Source organism: Kryptolebias marmoratus, linkage group LG9 (genome assembly GCF_001649575.2).
Source record: "Kryptolebias marmoratus isolate JLee-2015 linkage group LG9, ASM164957v2, whole genome shotgun sequence".
Classification (NCBI taxonomy): Eukaryota; Metazoa; Chordata; class Actinopteri; order Cyprinodontiformes; family Rivulidae; genus Kryptolebias; species Kryptolebias marmoratus.
Window position 1 is genome coordinate 15690952 of NC_051438.1, and position 17863 is coordinate 15708814.

Genomic DNA, 17863 nt, shown 5'->3' on the forward strand with positions numbered 1-17863 from the left:
TAATACTTGTGAAATGTATTATTGGAGTTTTTGCTACATGGATGCCCGACTCCGTGCGGCAGCGGGGCAGAAAGTTATTTGTGCTCCAAAGCTTGTATGTTTTACTCCCCTGTTTGGGATCCCTTTCCCCCTGCAGCATAAAACAATAAAGCCACCTGGATTTTCTGCCACGGGATACTCTCCTCATGACCGACTTCATAAACCGTGAATTTCAAACAACGCGGCCAGTCGCCATGAGACGTTCATCGAAACATGTGCCGGCAGACATCAACAAACACGTGAGTCACACATGGAATGTTGCTGCAGCCCTTAGTGAAACAAATCTACAACAAGGCCGCTTAGGGAAACAAATTTCCTGCGGTTATTGTTTTATAATGGCCATTAATGGATCGTATGTGCCGTGTGTATTCTTCCCGTGGCGAGAGGTTTCAGGTCTATAGGTAGCAGCGAGCTTCCTGTCTGATTTATTACGGCTTTAAAAAAACAAAATGCCGCCTTGGGGAACGCTGGCCCCATTGTGGCGCTCCATCTCTTTTCCTGTTTCCTCCTCCAGGTGGGAGAGGGATCATGGGCAGCTCCGCCTCTGCCTCCTGTAGGTGAGAGGCTGATCCCCAGACAGACAGACGGGCTTCAAACCAAACGTCAGAAGCTGCCGAGAGCAGCAGAGTTATGATTAGCCACCACTAATACGGGACTCCTGAGACACTATAAAACACGCAGAAAATGTAGTTTTCTTACAACCCCAGTTCTAAAACAGTCGGGTCACTGCGTAAAATGTGAATAAGAACAGAATGCAGTGATTTGCAAATCTCATAAACCCGTATTTTATTTAGAGTGGGATATAATAAATATATATATATGTTTAATAGTATCATTTTTAGAAAAATAATAAAAATCATTTTGAACATATCTCAAAAAAGGTGAACAGAGGCGACAAAAGTCTAAAAGTAATCGGTACGAATAAGAAACAGCTAGAGGAGCATTTTGTAACGAATTAAGTTAATTGGCAAAAAGTCAATAAGAGGCTGATTCTCTCAGACATAAAAATGGCCAGCCTGCAAAAAACCACGTCTAAAAGTAGTGGGACAATTTCAGAATAATGTTCCTCAATGGAAAACTGGATAAACTTTGAATATCCCATCATCTACAGTTCATAATATCATTGAAAGATTTCACGAATCTGGAGAAATCTCTGAGCTCAAAGGACAAAAGGCTGAAAGTCAATATTGGATCCCTGTGACCTTCGGGCCCTCAAGGGCCACTGCATTAAAAACAGGTCTGGTTCTGTTATGAACATCACTGCATGGACTCAGGAACACGTCCACAGATCACTGTCTGTAAACACAGTCCACTGTGTCATCCACTAATGCTGCTTAAAGCTCTATCAGGCAAAGAAGAAATATGAGCAGCATCCAGAAACATTGCTGTCTTCTCCGGACCAAAGCTGGTTTAAAATGGACTGAGACAAAACAAAGAAATGTTTTAAGAAGAGAGGGACCATCCAGCCTGCTATCAGCGCTCAGTTCAAAAGCCTGCCTCTCTGATGGTATGAGGGTGCATTACTGCCTCTGGGATGGGCAGCTGACACATCTGGAAAGGCTCCAAAGAGTATACAGGTTTTAGAACAACATGAGCTCCTATCCAGACAGCGTCTTTTGCAGGGAAGGCCTCGCACGTTCCAGCAAGACGATGCTACATCACAGACTGCATCCATTACAGCAGCGCGGCTTCGGAGGAGAAGAGTCTGGGTGCTGAACCGGCCCGCCTGCAGTCCAGACGTGGCGCTGATTGGAAACATTTGGCGCATCATAAAATGAAACCTCGAGCACAGAAGAGCCCGGGACCAGGAACGGGCCAGCCCTCCTCTCCTGTCTAAAGTTGGGCTTTTTCGTGGGTATGCGGACGTTTAAATGAACCCTGCTGTGAGCATGCCCCGTCAATTATACACACAAACACAGATGAAAATATGGGGGGGGGGTCCTGTGGCACCCATTTAGTGTGCAAATGACCCCTTATCTGATGAAAAATGATCTGCCTGAGCAGCAGTAGGCCTGACCTCTCAACCTCACACACACCAACACCAAAGACTTTGATGCACTACACAGGCTGACCGAGCGCAGTTTAAACGGAGCCGGACACACACACACACACACACACCAGCTTCCAATTTGGAATTAATACACAAATGAATTAAAGTAGTATTTCTTGAAGAAATGCCTCACATTTTTTTATTGTTTCAAATAACAATCTCACATAATCTGTTAGGATTTCTATCAAAGTGTGTGTAGAGATCACTCTCAGCTACTACCACACCAGGTTTGAGCTTATTATCTGTAAAACTGGCTGAGTTACAGCCACTTTTGTGTTCGCTAAAGTCAATTAGCTATGGCGGCCATCTTCAATTGGGTTAACTCCAAGAGCTAATCAGCTGTAGACGTAAATCCAATGATTACTTTCCCATAGTTTCATTAAAGCCTGTCCACTGGTTCATGAGATATTTTGCTAACAGACAAACATGTTAGACTCCAACAGTTAATGGCAACATTTTAAACACAGATTTTTCATGATCTTTTAGCACTCAGAGAACGTTTTAAGGATGACTAGCTCAGTCGGTATCTGCACAGTTGACTGAGTTGCAGCCATTTTTGTGTTTTCTAAAGTCGATTAGCTGAGGCGGCCATCTTGAATTAGGTCAACTCCAAAGGTTAATCAGTTGTGCATCCACTGGGAGTTTCATTAAAATCAGTCCAGAGCTTTTTTGTTAACAGACAGACAAACGAACACACATAATTACATGATCACCCGCCTTTCACGGCAGCAAACAATTCAATAAAGGACCATAAAGTGGATTATCAACTGTTAGAAAATAAGAGAGAATTTGTTTAAAAAAAAAAATGTTTTGTGCACCAAAATTCTGTTTACATTTTAGGTTGTGGAGCCACGAATGGTGGATACTGGTAAACAAATGTTGTGCTCCTTATTTAGCATCAGCTTTTAAATAAATCCAAGTTGAGGAAACACAATCCGGCGCACATCCTTTCACACAGGTCACCAACAGCCGCCACATGACTCTGATTACTGTAGGCACCATAAACATGTTCAAGTGTAAGTAATGACTGTCTGTACAGCGAGCATGCTGTACACGCATGTGTGTGTGTGTGTGTGTGTGAGTGTGTGAGAGAGTTGGGGGAGCAGGAGGGCGATAATTGCAAACACCTGAAGCTTGTAAGCAGAGCTGCTCTCAGTGACAGTTTGCCTAACACTTAACGACTGCTGCTCGCGTCGTATGTGCCAGGATTAAAGTGTCGGAGCTTTTCCCTTTCGTCAGAGTCTGGGACCCCGCGCCGTTTACAGACGCCGCCTCTGCTCGGCCGTAATAAGGACATTTTTTTTCTTTATTACAGCTAAACTGTCAGAAGTCTCAGTGGAGAGATGCGACACCCTCATCGTCGCCCGCCCCGCAGAGCCGCTGCAGGAATGCTGCCCCCCGTCGGTGGCCCTCGCCTCTGCACACGCTGAAAGCCGAGCCCCCTGCTGTGTGTGTGTGTGTGTGTGTGGTGGTGGTGGGGGGCATAGCTGTAATGGCAGAGATGCCACCGGTGCTGTGTGGCAGAGGGGCTGTCGAGCGCAGACAGGCAGAAATACCTCATGCCTGTGATCCCGGCGCTTTAAAATGGTTCCAGTTTCAAGTGCTGAGAGTTGGTGCTGAAGGAGAGAGGAGGGTCTCTGCTTACAGCCACAGAGTCGGCCCCCTCAAAGGCTGGACACATACACACACACACACACACACACACACAAACTCTGCTGCATAACCCCAGCCCGCAGCAGGCACATCCATCTCTAAATATCCCCGGCAAACCACAAAATTAGCCTTTACCCGCTTCAAATAAACTGAGAAATCGCGTATTTCGCTTTAAGGAATGAACCCATTCGTTCGTCTTGAGAAATCCAACTGAAGGAATGTTCACAAGCAGCGAGCTAGATCAAAGCTGAGATGAACAATGCAGCCTTTACAAAATGATAATAAAAAAAAAACCTCTTCAGAGCAAAACCTCAAAAGAACCTTAAATAGCCTTATGAATACTTGCGAAAAGGGTTGGATTTCAGCAAAAAAAAAAAAAAAAAAAAAAATCACCTGATTACACAACAGTTCAGCGAAAGCAACAAAGAGAAACAGCTGAGAGCAGCATGCAGCTCAGTGACAGGCTGCAGTGAAGTCACTCCAACCTTATTAACAGCCTGAACGCTGACTCAGCGCTCAGGCTGGCGTTTTCCTGGTTTTTATCTGTCCACGTGTTTTCTTTAAGGAGTCTAATTAAAATGAAACGAATAAACGACTGGAACCTCCGACTGTCAGCTCACAACTTGTTGCTTCGAGACAGAAGCCCGACTTCCTCAGCTCAGCTAAAACCTGTCAGCTCTCAAACATGCAGCTCCTGTGCAACTCTCAGAACGCACCAAAAAGGCAACTTGACCTCAAAATAAGAGAGACATAGCATCTTTCTTAAATCCACAGGCATAATGTGTGTGTGTGTGTGTGTATGTGTGTGTTACATGATGTGGATCACACACTGTTCTCCACCCCAGGAAATCTCACAAGCCCTGTAATAAACACCACAAGCCAAACGCCGTGCAGTCCTGGCACACGGCTGCTCTGTTCACCCACACACACACACGCACACACACACACTGACAGAGAACTGCAGGGTCCAGGCTGGACGACCCAGGATGGGCTCGAAACAGACACGTAACTCTCACGGGTACCTGGAGGGCAGGAGCACTCTTGGCCAACGTCTCTAGCTGTCCGCAACTTCGGCATCAGAGACACCACTTTCTGCAAACACAAACATGAAGCAAATCCTGTTGTGAGATAAGGAAAAAAGTAAAAATAAATCCAGCCAAGTCACACAAATTCAGACTATTTACATGATCACAAGTACATCCGATAAAAAGCACAGGGTCTGATAGCTGCTCATATTTCTTTTCCATTCATTAGAATTACAAGCAGATACTGGCTGCATGTCCATTTAACCCCTCAGGACTGTGTAGTGTTTTAGAAGTAATATAAAGCCTGCCTCTCTTTAAAGCGATGCATATCACCCGCCGGCTGCCTTTCATGCCACAGTTTTAGACCAGGATCATCTTATGTTGGGAAGGGACAAAGTTACAGCAGTTTTGGTCAAACCCTGAAAATTAGATTATGTGCCATCTCTTACAGCACGTGTTGTGAATGGATCTCAGCTACTACCAGGCCAGATTCTAGCTCCGTAACTGTAAGATTCTCTGAGGTGCAGCCATTTTTGTCCCGGTTAAGGTTGCTAAGCTGCCGCAGCTATCTTTGATTGGGTTGAGTCCAGAAGTTAATCAGATGATGATGTGCAGCCACTGATTACTTTCTGAGCGTTTCATGAAAATACGTTCAGCGGTCCATGAGATATTTTGCTAACAGACAAACAGGGCAGACTCCAACAGTTCATGTCAAGGTTTAAAGCAAAAATGCCGCACAATGTGTTGACCTCAGAGTATGTGTTGGGGGCGAGGCCCAGCTACTACCACAACAAATTTTAGCTCATTATCTGTCAATTTGGTTGAGTTGTAGCCATCTTTGTGTTTTCTGAGGTCAGCAGGCTGTTGCAACCATCTTAAATAGAGGTGACTCGAAAAGTTTATCAGTTGTAGGTGCACATCCGTTGATCGCTTTCTGAAAGTTTAATTGAAATCCATCCAGTGGTTCATGAGATATTATGCCAACAGACAGGCAGACTTTAACCAAATAGTTATAGCCAAAGTTTTAAACACATTACCTCGCGCGATCAGCTAGTGCTCAGAGTTGAAGCTGTAGATCACTCTCAGCTACTACCACACAGAGTCTCAGCTCATTATCTGCTGGTTGCGCTGTAGAAACTTTGGTATTTTGTCAAAATCGCTTTAATGTGGCGACCATTTCTAATCGGGTCGACTCCAAAATTTAATGAGTTGTATCTGTGCACCCAAAGACTAATTCCTGAAAGTTACATTCAAATCCGTTCACTGACTCGTGCAATATTTTGCTAACAGACAGAGGATCAGAGAAGCCCACAGACAAACAAACAAACAAAAAAAACTCGGCTGTACCTCTTCCACCAGCTCTCCGATCGGGGCGCTCAGCTCGGCGACGAGGGTCCCGTCCTGGTTCCGGAAAGCCCTGCGCGCGGGCTGCAGGAGGGCGGCCGCCTGCTTGTCCGCGATCTCCACCTGCAGCCGCCTCTCCAGCTCGGAGGTCCTGAGGCTGACCAGCAGGCAGGCGGTGATGGAGCTCAGGGACAGGAGGAGGCACACGGCGAGCACCGGGAGCCCCGGCAGCCAGCGCTGGACCACCGCGGGCCGGGCGCACTGACACGCCGGCTCGGAGCCGCTGGATGTCTCCATGCCGCTGCGCTGGGCAGAAGCAACTAACAAATAAACAATACGAATAAAAACTTCTTGTCTTGATCTAGTTCTGCCACTAAACTCTACTGCAGGCAATGGGGACTGACTGATCGGCGCATCAACACCATTAAATCTGTTCTAAATTAGTCTTTTTGTTTGTTTGTTTTTTGCGCGCAGGGATCACGACGCGGGAGTGATGAGGACAGTCAGCGCGGAGCTTCCTGCGGGGAGACGGAGGAGCGCAACTCCGAGTGGATCAGATGTTTTCCTTTTTCTAAAAAGTTGCGCGTCGGGCTGCTGCGGATGCGCCCCGCCCCGCCCCCCCCGGACTACGTGGGAGGCTGCGGGGGTGACAGCACGGGAGCGAGACTGATCTGTGTAAGGCAATCACTGCTAACTGGGAAATAAAACTTAGCAACAGCAACAACAACAAAAAAAAAAGTTATCCTGAACCGGATCAGATGGTGCAGTTTCAAAGAGTTCACCCCTGATATGTTGAGATGCGGGACGCACTCAGTGTAAACAAAGCTTCTCAAATTTGCCGAAAACCAAGAGGAGGATTCGGTTTGACAGAATCAGGCAGGCGTAGAGTCGAGATGTTCGGGTGGGGATGTAAGACATTATCTGCTGCTAAAACCAGAAGGAAAGAGACTGAATGAGGAAGACTACTGTCAAGAATAAAGATCTGGGATCAAAGCAGAGCTCAGCATTCAAACACCTTTTGTCTAAACCAGGAAGTTTACAGTAACATCTTATCTACTTACTTTACTCAGAGCTCACAAGGACACATGAAGTCATGAAAAAAATGTGTGGCAGACCTTTGTTACGTTGCAATAAGTACTTCTAAAGAGGACTGGAGCTCTGATGAAGCTGACAGGTCCATAGTGAGTCACTTCCCAAAATCATGACTTAGGAGTTGAATCTAAACACACGTTCTCCATTTGCTCCCAAATCCTCAAAGCAGTGATTCCCAACGCTGCTCCTTGAGGAACACTAACCTGCATGTCTTCAAGTCCTACAGGAGCCTGTTAATCACCCTCTCATTCAAATCAGAGAAACATCTGAACCGCCTTGAACCATCCATTAGCGTGTCGCCTCACATCCTGCAGGCAGGTGACATCCATTTCTTTAGGAAATGCTAGGTCTGATTTACTTGTGGTGGCTAACACAAACAGAGGAAATAGTCCTTCTGCTGCCATCATGTGGACTAATGCAGCTACTGCAGCCAAAAAAAAAACCCCCAAAAAAACAACTTTTCTTTTGTCACATTTATTGACACGTTGAAAAAAATTACATCACCAGTCAATGAAAAAAATGTATATATTCGAACAACTTCTATGTACATGTTTCCTGCTTTATTATTTTTTTTTTTATATACACATTCACAAACCAAAAGAACGAATGAAAATGTTTTTCATGCTACATTACTCATCCCCTACCTCACAAAACAGATGAGAAAAAAATAAAGGGGGGGTGGGAGATACCAATTCATAATTTAAAAAGCTCCATTAATGTTACAATTTAAATAGGAGGAAAAAAAACAACAAAAAACAAACATCTGAATTGGGTTTATGGCATGAAAACGTATCTGAATGAGCGAGACGAAGACAGAAACGAACCAAGCAGAGCAGTGACTGATGCAGTCAGAGAACATCTCTCCTGGAGAGTCAGGGAGCAGAGGCTGAGAATCGTCACGGTGACGCCAAGGTCCTGGCCGAAGGCACAGGTGAGAGGTTTAAAAGGGTCACACAAGTTCAGCCTCATTTGCTGCTGCTGCTGCTGCTGCTGCTTCTGGTGCTGCTGCCTCTGCTGCTGCTTTTCCTGCTGTTCTTATAGTAGCAGGAGAAGAAGGGATGTCTGAGGGCCTGCTCCAAACTGGGGCGCTTCGTTGGGTCGTACTCCATCATCTTCTCTATCAGGTCAAACAGCTGCCGGTGGTCTTCACGCTTTGAAGAAATGTAATGCTGTTGAGGGAATGAAAACAGGAAGTCATCAATAGATTTAACATTTTGAACACAATGAGAAAAAGACAATCAGCCTGGGACAAACTACCACATCATCATTATAAAAGACTGTTCTTACCTTGAGGGGTTTGCAGTGCTTCTTGACGTACCTCCCTGACGAGCTGTGAACATCCCAGTCCAGCTTGTTGCGATGAACATATCGCCGTTTCCTACGGAACAAACAATTAGGAAAAATTCATTACATTCCTTCCAAGATTTCATTCGTCTCAGCAAAACCATCTGGAAAGGCTTTAATTTCCACATAAAACAAGCATAGGATTGAGTTTGACATGGGTTAAAAAAACAAAACAACTTGGACATGTATCAGTTTTACCCACAAGGTAATGTATTCAACTATAACTTGTTTCACTCGGCCTTGTGCTTATACTTTAATCAAGTGAGTTTGAATATCATAAGCCAATTTGAAGTCGGTCAACCACCAAAACAATTACTGAAGCCAATGCCATGTGCCAAATACAATCAGGAGAGGTCAGCGGTTTTTGGTTAAAACGTACATTACTCTGCAATGTTAACACAAATAAGAGGGCATGACTGACTTAATTAAAATCCAAACAAGGGGAACTGTTCCTGTGTATGCATGCATTTTATGTTTTTAATGTAAAGACAAGCTTGATAACTACAGTATTAGCCCAGCTGTTTAAATAAGCAACACTTTGAAGCCTTACTTGGTTTTCTCCAGCAGGTTTGTAGGGATGGGGCCCAGGACTCGCTCCATCATTGCAAGATGCTCTTTACTGTCATGAGTCTGAACAGGAGAACAAAGCAGGCAAATCTGTTAAAACACTGGGGTTATTAGAGAAGGAGTTGTTGATTGAAAAATCCAGCTGCCACTCACCTGGAAGAGGGTCGTTCCGAGGTAATACTCGATGAGTATACAGCCAATGCTCCAGACATCACAAGAGTGATTCCAGCCCAGGTCTGAAAGATACACAAACTGCATAAATCACACGCCGAGGACAAGTTTAAACCTTTGGTGCTGAACCGGAGGAGTCGCCTTACCTAAAATGACTTCAGGAGCACGATAATGACGCGTTGACACCACAGACGTGTGGTGCTCGTGATCGAACGTAGCGTTACCGAAGTCCACAATTTTCACATCAGGGTTCTTCAGTGTCCGTTCGTCTCTTCTCTGAGAACAAAACATTAACATCAGTTTCAAACAGCTGCTCTCAGGATCTCTGGCACACCAGCATCAACCTTCTTACTAAAATTACCTTTTCACGGTTATATTCCATTTCATAGTCTCCATCTATTAGGAGAATATTTTCAGGCTTCAGATCTGTGTGAGTCAGTTTGTTCTTGTGCAGAACTGAAAGAGAAAAACAAACATTTTAAACCCATGTTTTTTTTTTAAAGTAACACATCCTTTGTGCACAAAGTAACTTAATTCCTCACATTTCACAGCTCTAATGATCTGGTAAGCCATGTGCCTGATTTGATCAACAGGGAAAGGTTGGAAGTTGTTCTCCTTCAGGAAGTCGTACGTGCTGAGGCCAAGCAGCTCAAAGGCGATACAGATATGCCCATGGTAGTCAAACCAGTCCAGCATATGCACACAGGCACTTTTAGGAAAAGAGAGAGAAGACATTTAGTTTACCCCGTGACAAAATAAAACATCTTTGCATTCTGTCATTGCCATGTGTTACACTTACTATCTTCTGTCAGTGTTGAGGGAGTTCAGTTGTTTAAGCACCTCTACCTCAGACAAAGCTGCTTCTCGGTAGCGGTCTATATTTTTAATAATCTTCAGAGCCACTCGAGCTCTATTACTGAAGGACAGGCAAGATTTTCAAGGATTAAACTCTGATAATTAATGAAAGCAGTTCACAAATTAAAAAAAAAAATTCCTCCACGGTAAATTCACATTTATGGTTTCAAACTTACTTTTTGTGATCAATGCACTCGACGACTTTCCCAAAGGCACCCTCTCCTAGAGTACACACAATCTCATCTACAGGAAATAGAGAAGTGAAATTAGAACCCCAGGACTGGCAGAGTAAAACACTGGCCTTTAGCTGTTTTACTGCATCAAATTATATTTCTGTATGGCTAGAAATACTAAAAAACAGGTTTTTGAACATTGGCATATAATTCAATTCTTAGAATGTTTAACTGATGAGCAATAGCTGACCAAAAGATAAATAAAAATGCTTAGAAAAAATTATAAAGAAAAAAAAATCTACTGGCCAAAATATGTAAGGCTTTAAATTAATGATTGGAAATAACCAGACAACGAGAGTGAGAGAGACAAAGTGTGAACAGAAGAAAAAAAAAGGTATATATTCTATACATCTCGCTCTCAGCATGTCTCCACTGTGATAGATGAGGTGACCCTCGTCATCATCCTCAACACTCCTGGATCTTTTCCTGCTCCGCTGGCGATGGCTCGTCCTCTGCACCGGAACCGCCGCAATCCGCCATCACAACAACCCATCAGACCAGCACCCGGCACCACAATGCGACATCGTCATTCATTCAACCCGGCCGAAGGGGGAGATGAAGGGGTGGACAGATTCAGCCCGTTCAGTAACACCACCAGGCGAATGGACGGAGCAGCAAATGCAAATTCAGCCCCGTCAGAGAAAATGGGCGGCGGCCACCACATGGTGTGTGTTACAGAAGAAAAACATGGCAACAAGATTTACAGATGAGAGACGTTCTCAGAGTAGCACAAAAAAAACTTAAACTTGACTGATTACACTCTTTTTACATCAACTTATTTTTCAATGTTTCTATATAGCATCATGTCTCATGACTGACTGTTGTCATAATAACTGGGTACACTTTTCTACGTCATATTTCTAAACAACCCCAAAATCTTACTTCCTAAACCCCAAAGTTTCCTAGTTACTATATATGGAAATCATGCTCAGTTAAGAAGGGTATAGCACAGAGATAAAGACAAAGAGATGGGTATTTAGCATTGGCTAAACACCAGTGATAATGACCAATACAATCTGGCGATATAGACAGAGGATGGAAGGAGAAGGGAGAAGGAGCTTCCCGTACCGAGGAGGACCTGTGGCGAGAATGACTTCGCCTGCGCCCTCTGTCTCTGTGCCTGTGACTGCTTCGTCTGCTGCGCCCACTACGCCCCGACGACTTGCTGTAGTGGTGCCAGTCAAGGTCTCTATCCTTGTAGGCGTCTTCATGACCGTCGTCGGCGCAGACCACATCGAAACTGTGCTCACGTGCGTACTTCTCCTGGGAATCCAGCCTCTGGTTTAAACTGCGGGCCTCCAGGTACTGCCTGCAATCAAACAGATTATGACAAACATATAAAAAGAAGCACTTAAAAAGACAAGTCAGGCCAAGCAGAGTCCAAGTTCTTGACTGATCCAGCACCAACATGAAGACTGAGTAAGATGGTCCTAATGGCCAGCCTTTTGCCTGACACTCTATCCCTGAACCTTTTGTAACATTTGTTGTTGGCAGAATGCTGATCAAATAGCCTGCATCTTGTTCAATAAGTGGCTGGAGCTCAGGGGACAAGTTAATAACCCGATTATCGCTGCAAAAATAGTCTTGTTATTGGTATACTTGAGAACATGTAACTCCACGCTTTTGGCAATTTTTTTAAATTATACAGCTACCACCTAGCTTGGCTGCAAAAAGCATTCATCTTGTCAGAGAGCCTTGCTGGCTGAGTTGAAATGCAGGTCATTGAAAGTTGATGGTGCGTAATATAATATGCTATTCATCTTGATACTCCAGAAGTAAACACCTGTGTGATCCTACATTTGCTTTAAAACTACTCATTTAGTATTGGCATATCCCAAATGTACACATACCAAACGTTACCTTACTTAAAATTTATACTCCTTCTTTACTGCGAAAGTATCATAGTAAACCCTCAGTACAACCAGGTTTCCAATCACTTCCAGCCCAGCCTGTCATGTTAGCACTCAAAAAAGACCAAGAAACCTCTTGAGCCTTAGCACCCAGTTGGTATCAGCTGTCTGCCAATAAGGAGTCTGCCTCTCTACAGAACTAAAATTAGAGTAGATCTGGAAACATCTAATGTAACCTCTTGGACCAAAATATGTCTCCACAAAAACCTTGCACTGCAACACACCAACAGCAGAAAGCTGCTAATTACATTAAAAATGCATTTTAAAGGTGGCTGAGAATGTTTAAATATCTGCAGCACAAAACAGATTATTTAAAAACCCAAAGATGAACTGCTAGTTTATTCTAAGAACACTTTGGGTTATTTAAAAAAAAAAAAAACTAGATTCAATACAATACAGAACAAAAGTTTCAAATATAAATATCAGCTGAGCTCGGAACCATTTTTTGATCAAAGCTTAAATTCTTACTGTCTATTTGATCCAGTAATTTGAGATTTGTCATTGAGGCAAAGAAAAAGTAGTTGTGAACAATGATTTTAGGCTCAGTCTCCAGTGTTTTTGATAAACATGAAGGTGAAGTAAGTAGATGAAGTTTAGTTATTAAGTCATTTAAAACAGTTAAACTGATTTACAGTAAACAAACAAAAAATAGTTTTTGATTGATTTTTACTTGGGCAGATAATTGCAACATTTTTCAGTTTGTGCAAGAAATACTTAAGAAAGGTGTGTGTGCTGTGAACCAAGTTATATAAACTTATCATCAGATCCTTCAAGTTAAACAGAAAGAGGTGTGCTCCTACCTTTAATACAAACTTCACTGTTTCTACTGTAAAATGTTCATACTACCTAAATCTACAGAACTTCTAATATGAACTTCAAACAAAAAAATCTTTTTTCAAAACTTACTTGCACTCAGGTCTAAATTTACTCACCCAACACTCGTACATTAGTTTAAGACTATTTATAGCTTGCGCTGCAAAGATGCAGCTAAGGATTTTTAATTATTATGTTACCACTGAATTCCTAAAAGGCATGAAAGAGTTGTCAAGCTGACCTCTTCTTATTCTCCAGCAGTAACAGGGAGTATGAATATGTAAATTTTTTTTGAATACTACAACAGAAGAGGGAGTATTAAGGTTAGAATCAATTCATATCTATTAAAAGTTTAAAAATTACATTTTTAAATTACATCTGCAACGTGTTGCCTATAATACAGTCTGGTTACACATTACAAAAGTGAAGTCCAATACTGCCCCCAGGTGTCTGTATTGAGATTGCATCGAAAGTCTTTTTTTTTAAAGAGAAAACCTGTGAGTTTGCTCAATTAAATTGCACTCCATTTTGTTTGATTTAGAAAAACGGGCACAATGGCATTTATATGAAAAATACTTCCGTTCACTGAAACAAAGCTAATAGTTATAATTAGATCTGCAATAAAAGTGCTTCTTAAGAGTATGTTCTTACTTTAACGTTTTAATTACCTGACAGAAGCAGTAAAGTGGTGCTTAAAGTAACCGAAGTGTAACAGGACATCATTTCTGCTAATATATAAAAGACAATGTTTCTACAACAACGAGTAAACATTGTCATGTTGCTCCCTGCAACAGATTTAAGAGACGTGGCACTACCTTGCTAAAATTATTCCATCTTAATACCGGTAAACTGGAATATAATTCAGCCGGCTGTATTAAATACACTGAACTCTAAAACCGTCCCAAAAGGCACTGTGCTTTGCCAACACTACTAAATAATTACCCGCCATGAGCCTTGTGGTAAAGGGGAGCCCTTCGGGATCTGTTTTCTCTTTCGCTGCTGTAGGAGTCCCGTTTTCTGCGTTTGCGACACTCCATCCTCTCTTCCCAGATATACTCATCCAGCCAGACACCCGGAGAGCGCATTCGCTTTGAGTGGCGCATCTGCAACACAAACAGGGGGTAGAAAATTATTTCAAAAGACAGAATCCTAATCAAACACGAGGAAACAAATCTCTCTATTGGCATCGTTTTACATTGTTGAGGGGAGAAAAATGCCCACATGAAAGATTATATGCACCTCCTTTTAACAGGTATTTACCATGAATATCTTTCACCTGGCTCTGCCAGGATCTTTGCTCTCACCAGGTTAAAATCTACAAAGTTTTTTATAAATGCCATTTTAGCCTAGCGAATCGAATGTTAAATATAAATGTAAAGCCAAACTGAATGCAAGAGAGAGAGAAATCCCATCAAGTATTGTCGCAATTATGACGGTCTGAAACTACAATTTGCAACGAACGACATTTCTACGACTAGGCCTGAAGCCTTAAAGCTCGGTCATATCAACGTCCGTACCCATTTTTACTTACATGCTTGTGTTATGAAACTGCATCATCGTGAGTTAAACATATTGATTGGCTCTTCGACTAAAAATCGACATCCTAATGCTGACTAGAACAACAGATGCCTGTTGTTCAGTTTGGTTGCGGAGAGATCCACCGACAGAAAATGGAGGCCTGCGGCCCGCTCCTGAGATTTTCCAATTACGTAATGACAACTTGTAACGTTGAAAAACAACACCCAATTTGTTGTTTTCACTCAAATTTTAACGTGGCAACCGAAAAGAATGCAAAAATGCAGCGCTTCGATTTGAAAATTAAAAATAAATATGTTTTATATGGCAACGGCGTAAACAACGGTCAGCTCGCAGTTGAGGAGAGACGTCGAATTGTTGTAAAAGAAAAAGAGACAAAAAAGCAAATTTACCAAAATAAAAAACACCGCCACTATTTAAAAGATTAAAATAAGTTACCGTAATTAATGGTTGTAAGATTGAAAGTCAGTAGATATCGCTTGTTTGAAGATTATGGACAAAGACTGAGAAATTGCCTCCGACTCCTCGTCTTCAAAGATGGCGACCTTCCGTAGAAGCTCATGGAACTTTCTTCACCAATTTTCATGACGCAACACACAATAGCCATGCCCATCGCGGTGCATCATGGGACTTGTTGTTCTCTTCAGGTACAGCCTTTTAAATCTTTTTTTTTGTGCGCGCTACAATGTCATTTTTGTAGTAAACCAACAACTATGCTTTAGGAACAACAGGAAAGTTTTTTTTACATTGTATATAAGTCCATAGAAATATTTACGTTCATAATTATGGTCTTAGTTTGTAATTTGGATGCTTCAGACCCAGAAAAATGCCTCAAATAGCCGCTAATGCGTGCTCCTCTAAGAAATATGCGTGTGTGCCATACACTCAAAAATCTGCATCATAGTCTTTATTTTCGTATTCAACTTTTAATTTGAGAATTAGCCTGACAACTCGCACTCAGGGTGCGAAAACCCACGAAACAGGCGCGTTGACTTGTGGGTAAATTACATGTCTGCGCCCTGTGTTTGCCCTGAGATCCGTCTAAACGCAAAGAGAACCACATGATATTGAACCGAGATACTAAAAATCGCTTTTTGCTTCAACTTTCCCTCCCAAGATGTCTGAAAACGCGGAGCAGAGGAGCGGCCCTCGCGGCGCGTTCACGCAGGCGACGATTGCCGAAATGTTGATGAAGAACTTCGACAAGCTGCCCGACACCGATCAGAAACTTTTCACGTACGGCCCCATGTACCTGGGAGGGAACGCCGGGCTGGCGGGGCTGGTCTCCAACAGTCTGTTCCGGAGGGTGCTGAACGTCCAGGCGGGCCGCTTCGCCTCCAGCCTGCCGATGGCCGTGCTGCCCTTCCTGACCACGGCCGCTCTGTACCACGGGGCGGTCTCCGGTCCCCTGCTGTCCGGCGACCTCAGCTGCCCCTCCTGCACGATGATCCGAGGCGCACTCATCGGGTTGGTCGGCGGGGGGCTGTACCCCATCCTCCTGGCCTTGCCCGTCAACTTGGGGCTCGCGGCCCAGTACAGCTCGGCTCCCCTGCCGGAGAAGGGCAGCGTGCTGCGCTTTTGCGCGGACATCTCCAGGCCGGTCTTCATGAAAATGAGGCCAGTTTTCGTCCTTCAGACCTTCTTCGGCGGCTACCTGGGCTCCAGGCATTTTGAAAGTTACATCAAGCTGGCCCGGATAACCTTCGGCAAGGAGGAAGAGCTGCGAGAATAAACTGAACTGAAGTCAAACATGTTTTAAACTGATGTAAATAAAATGAAATCTTAACTCCTGCAGATTGCCGGATTTCCATGAAGCCCCAAAGTTATAGATGGCACACTTAAATACCATGTTGCGCAAGACCTAAGTACTTATTTATGCTATATAGAATAGTTTTTGTCAAATAAAAAGCACTTAAAGAATAGCTCATATCATCTGAAGTGGGGTTCTGTAGACATTAACCTGTTGTGAGCAGCTTTCCAAAAGGCCTGGAGCTGATGAGCTAATGGCTAGTCTGAGCAGGGTCAAGACCAAAGTGGATGTTTGTCATTTTAAACCAACGCCTGTTTCAAATGTTTCACAGTGGTTTATGCTGACATTTCTTACTCCACCATCGGTTTTACATTACTCAGTTATTCTGACAGCTAGCTGAAACTCACAACTAACCATACAATTTGATGTTAATATTAGTGTAATGTAAAACCTACGGAAGTGTAAAGATTTATAAATTCTTCAAGAAATGCTGCTTTCATTGTTCATAACAGAACCCCACTTCAAAATATCTGAACTGTCTCTTTAAAATGTCTTTTTTTTTGTTATTATTATTTTTGTTTAACAGATCCAAATTAGGGAGAAAAGGTACAAATCCATTTCCCTGCTCACCATTGGCAGATATTAGCTAAGAAATAAATGTTATCAGTTGACAGAACTTGTTTCAGACGTCTGTCAGGCTGAAGTTTCATTTGCAAACATTTAGGATTAAATTTCCAGAAAACAAATTTTTTTTAAAATCCAACTTCTTTTCTTTGAAAGTCATATTTTTGCTGCAGTGGCTGCTTCCGAGCACTTCACCACTGCAGCTTTCCTAAAGTGCAAGGCTCTTATTTCCTGTTTTTCATCTTAAAACTGTATATAACAAAATAAGTACACACCTTAAATCAAATAAAAGAATGGTTTATTTTTACCTAATTTTAGGGAAACAGTTAATTTTCTCCTAAAATGACAATTCACAGTTGCAGAAATTTGGATTCAGTTTAACCCTGAAAGGATAAGTCCATTAGTCTTTCCTCAAAACAGCAATTATGTCTTTTAAAAACCGATTAATTCCTGCAGATTATTTGCTTGTTTTGGTTTTATTGCAAAATAATTTGAATAACTTTAAATGTTATGCTTAGAGATGACAGCAACGTAGTGTGAAGTTATGTTTCTGTAACAATAACTCTGTTAAGTACAGCTCTGCTAAAGTAATAGTTTTAAACATTAATTGTCAAATGACTAATTAACTAGTTTAATAACTGACCACTTATCCCTATTTTACTTACAGAAACCGTCAATTCCACAGGAGTTATTGTAATTCTTCTACTTAGGAAAACACTTGTAAATATTCACAGCAGTTAGATTAATCTTTACTTTGTTTTTGTGAATGTAGAAGCAAGCATTAAAAGAAAAAACGACTCAAAAAAAAAAAAAAAAAGACCCAGTGGAAAGTGAGCATGGGTATTTTTTTTTTTTTT

General features: G+C 42.6%; 3 protein-coding genes across 11 annotated transcripts in view; 1 reads left to right on the forward strand and 2 right to left on the reverse strand.

Annotated features, from left to right (window-relative positions):
* Positions 1-6688, reverse strand: part of si:dkeyp-44a8.4 (collagen alpha-1(XXIII) chain) — a 187750-nt gene extending 181062 nt beyond the window's left edge. For 6 of the 9 annotated variants that reach the window (XM_017424152.3, XM_017424151.3, XM_017424155.3 and 3 more), the window contains exons 1-2: positions 6115-6688; positions 4765-4834 (exon numbers count right to left, since the gene is read on the reverse strand). In XM_017424152.3, the coding sequence (XP_017279641.1) occupies positions 4765-4834; positions 6115-6408 (364 nt within the window). In that variant the 5' untranslated portion in view covers positions 6409-6688. The remainder of the gene's footprint in view (positions 1-4764; positions 4835-6114) is intronic. The other 3 variants (XM_017424156.3, XM_017424150.3, XM_017424149.3) reach the window with 1 other exon arrangement.
* A 973-nt stretch (positions 6689-7661) lies between these two features.
* clk4a (CDC-like kinase 4a) lies at positions 7662-15211 on the reverse strand. The gene is made up of 13 exons (XM_017424182.3): positions 15071-15211; positions 14039-14199; positions 11442-11682; positions 10723-10825; positions 10317-10383; positions 10085-10201; positions 9828-9994; positions 9647-9741; positions 9432-9561; positions 9268-9350; positions 9098-9177; positions 8491-8581; positions 7662-8372 (listed from the first exon to the last, which is right to left on the reverse strand). Exons 2-13 carry the CDS (start codon positions 14197-14199, stop codon positions 8169-8171), a joined length of 1539 nt encoding a protein of 512 aa, XP_017279671.1. The 5' UTR covers positions 15071-15211; the 3' UTR covers positions 7662-8168.
* Positions 15212-15602: 391 nt separating this feature from the next.
* Positions 15603-17318, forward strand: tmem126a (transmembrane protein 126A). Its single transcript, XM_017424126.3, has one exon. It carries the CDS (start codon positions 15750-15752, stop codon positions 16362-16364), a length of 615 nt encoding a protein of 204 aa, XP_017279615.1. The 5' UTR covers positions 15603-15749; the 3' UTR covers positions 16365-17318.
* Positions 17319-17863: the final 545 nt, after the last annotated feature.